Source organism: Arachis hypogaea, chromosome 15, assembly GCF_003086295.3.
Source record: "Arachis hypogaea cultivar Tifrunner chromosome 15, arahy.Tifrunner.gnm2.J5K5, whole genome shotgun sequence".
NCBI classification, from domain to species: domain Eukaryota; kingdom Viridiplantae; phylum Streptophyta; class Magnoliopsida; order Fabales; family Fabaceae; genus Arachis; species Arachis hypogaea.
The window spans coordinates 121912517-121916056 of NC_092050.1; the positions used below are offsets into that span (position 1 = coordinate 121912517).

General features: G+C 36.8%; 1 protein-coding gene across 1 annotated transcript; it reads right to left on the reverse strand.

Annotated features, from left to right (window-relative positions):
- Positions 1 to 234: 234 nt before the first annotated feature.
- Positions 235 to 2021, reverse strand: LOC112750553 (protein ASPARTIC PROTEASE IN GUARD CELL 1). The gene has a single exon (XM_025799339.3). The coding sequence runs from the start codon at positions 1744 to 1746 to the stop codon at positions 313 to 315; it is 1434 nt and encodes a 477-aa protein (XP_025655124.1). The 5' UTR covers positions 1747 to 2021; the 3' UTR covers positions 235 to 312.
- Positions 2022 to 3540: the final 1519 nt, after the last annotated feature.

Here is a 3540-nt window from a genome sequence, read left to right on the forward strand (position 1 = left end):
TTTATGGATAATTTTAATGTTTATAGTGGTGAGACCACCAACCAATCACTCATTTATCTACCTTTCTTTCCCGTCTCCACATCCATATCTGGAAACCTAACTTCACAACGTTGGAAATATTCCTTTTCTATGTCCCTTTATCTTTTGTGCCGATCCATGCAACTAGGGAAATTAGTCAAATTACTGAACCGAAAAAAAAAAAAAGAAGAAAAAAGTGGAAAACAAAACAAAAAGTTTAAACAAATAATAACAACAGAGAATATTAAATTAAATAGTTAAATTAAAATTTGCACAGGCATAATCCATCTACGACTAGCAGCTATCGACAGAGAATCCAACGACCCAGTTAGCGACATCGAAACCGACACGTGTCCCTTGCTGCTGAACATTCCCAATTATCGACAAGGAAGACGTAGTGGGGGCGAAGGCAAAGCAGAACGTCCCCACCGAGTCAACCGGTATCAGGTAATTCTTCGCCGGTAACGGTAACTCCCTCCCCCCAGGAAAATGAAACGACACCGTCGGAACCTCAACGCTCGACTTAGACGACAAGTCGTAGCAAGTATCAAACAACGCCACACCGTTCGCCCTCTGCAACCCTTTTGTCCCGCTCAGAAACGCATCCCTCAGAACGTCGTACACCTCCTCTTTTAACCTCGTCACAGCCGTGCCAGAATCCACAATAACACCTCCGGCGCCGGTGCTATCCACCTCGAAACTCGCCTCCGGAATAGGAAGTACCTCACCGCCCACACCAATTCCGGTCAGTCCAACATAATAGAATGTGTTCATCGCCTTGTTCCGCCGTAAAGGCGCCGTGACGGCGTAATGAGATAATGCCGAGTGAAACTCGAGAGTTGAAACATGGTCAGAATCGCGGTCCACGAGACAGTAGGAAAATGAAGTGGCGTTGAGCTGAGCCGGGAAAGACAACGCGCCGCCTCCGAGGCCGAGCAAGCCAGCAGCTCCGACGAACAAGCCTTCGTTGTTGTGGCCGCAGCCGATGGCTACGTTGGGAACTGAAACGGAGCCGAGCGTAATGGTCTCCGTCGCGAACTCGCCGACTGTGAAAGAACCGTCGCCATAAGAAACCTCGTAGAGGCAGGTTCCGTTACGGCACTCGGAGAGGTCTAGGGACTTGCACTGCGCCGCGGTGCAGGGGATTGGTGCATAGGAAGCCGATGAAGCCGGCTGGAATATTGGATCAGCTTGGTCATAGCAGTCGGCGCAAGGTGCGCACTGGATCCAGCTTACGTCGCTGCCCGTGTCGATGACCAGGTAAGCTTGACTTGGCGGGTTACCGATTCCGACTCGAACGAAGTACTCGCCGCTTCCTTGACTCGTTCCGGATATCAACGGTCCTTGCATTTCCTCCGGGTCTAACTCGGTCATCGACTTGGCCGGGTGAAGATCCGGGCGTGAAACTCGTTTCAGAGCGAGATCTAGGCGAGTTTCTATGACCTTGACTCGGGCTGAATCGCGCTCGAGTAATGAGAGTGTGAATAACTTGTAGTTGTTCGTGTATGATTGGTGCTTTTGAATTGAAGCGCGAGAAAGGAGTTGAAGGGAGAGTGTAGATTCTGAAGGTTGTGTTTTTAGGGAGTATGAAGTGGGGCCATTACGGGTGGTTTTCTGAAGGGATGAAGCGACGTCGAGCATTGTCGTTTTGAGGGGCCTGGTTCGAGAGTGTGTTAGTGGAGAAGAAGAGGCGAAGAAGATAAAGAAAAGGAGTAAGAGAGGTGCCATTGTAGGCGTGTACAATTGTACATGTAGCGAGGACTTTGGGTGGGTTCTTATTTACGAAACTTTGTGGTGGTGGAAGTGTAAAGAAGAAGCATTTACGGGTATTATCATGAAGCAGATAAAGGTTAAAAGAGTGAGAAAATAAAGAAACTTTGGATGCGTGGCTGTTGGATGTTTTGGTTAAGGGGAAGCTTGGCAACTGATATTAACATAATAGCAATGCTAGTTTCATAACCTTTGCATTTTACAGTTAATATAATTCTTGATTCCTTTACAATTATGACTAGTGAGTGTATTATCTACGCTTTTTTCTTTCCTCTCGAGTCTGCATCTTTTTCTTTTGAAGTTGGGTCAATGTGTTTTCTTTTTCTAGTTTTTTCTCTTGGGAATGCCGAAAGGGACTTGTAATGAGAACTCTAGTAACTTTATGTGAGGAATGAGATTATTAAGAATGTTAAAAAATGGGTGTTTATTTCATTTCCAAGAGCATCCATTTTATTTGGAATCCAAATTTTGATTGCCTCTCTGGGTTTCCGTTGACTAAATTAGAGGGGAAAAAAAGAAACAAAGACAAGAAAAAACTAAATAAATAAAAACAAAAAAATCACAAATGAGTAAATGATATTAAAAACTCCAAAAACACCTACATGTTACAAAAAGAAAAGGAAGATAACCTTTATACTTGATTATAATTTTTAGTTTATTTAATTTCACATTTGACGTTCAAAACATTTATACCTATCAATTATCATAAGTAACTTCGAACGTGTATTTTCTTCATCTAGTTGGAGGTCATATATATACAATAAACAAAAAAAGTTTAAGAGTTAAGTGATTAAAAAATTCTTAAATAGTATAATTTAAATGGACCAAGTTTGACTCACATAATTAATAACTATTTTAAAATAATTTTTTAATATTGTGCGAGGACAAATTTGAAGGACCAAAAGTGTGTTTATTTATTATGTTTTATATAAAAACGATAGAGTTTCATTCATCAAAGACAACAAAAGACATTTACAAATAATAAGAGTTAATAGTTAAATTTGTGTCTGATATTATTTATTATTTAATTAATTTTTAAAAATTTTTTTAATTATATTAGTCTTTGAAAGATAAAACATAAATTAAATTGATTCTTTCATTAATTAGATGATGACGTGTCACATTAAGTGACACATGGTACGATGACGTAGTAGGTTAATGCCACGTGTTACAAGATGATTGGTTGATGTATCAGGTCAGTAACATCTAGTACGTTACGTGTCACTTGATATATAAAAAGTTATTTATAATCAAAATAGTCATTGAAAGTCCAGACGTAAGTCATTTTATCCTTAAAATTTTTAAAAATTAATCAAATTAGCCCTTATATAAATTTTTTATTTTTTCTTCATAATATTAAATTTAAAATATTTTTGATAATACTAATTTTAATATTATTTTTTAGACCTTAATGAACAAAATTCTCTTTACATAAAATAATAAAAATAATTAAATTATTATAAAGTTATTTTGCCATTTATGTTTTAAAATTTTATATTTACAAATTATATTTTTTTTATAGTAAATTTTTTTTATTTAAACGAGTTTATCAAATTATTGTTGATTATATATTTAAAAATTTAATATTTTAAATCCCACTAAATAATATAGTAGTTATTTTAAAATTTAAATTTTTTATATTTTTTAAAATTATAATTTTTATTATTGTTTAATTTATATGGTAGAACTCAATAATTGAAAAATCGATTTATGGGATCACTTGTTGAATCTTAATATTTTAATATAATTTTT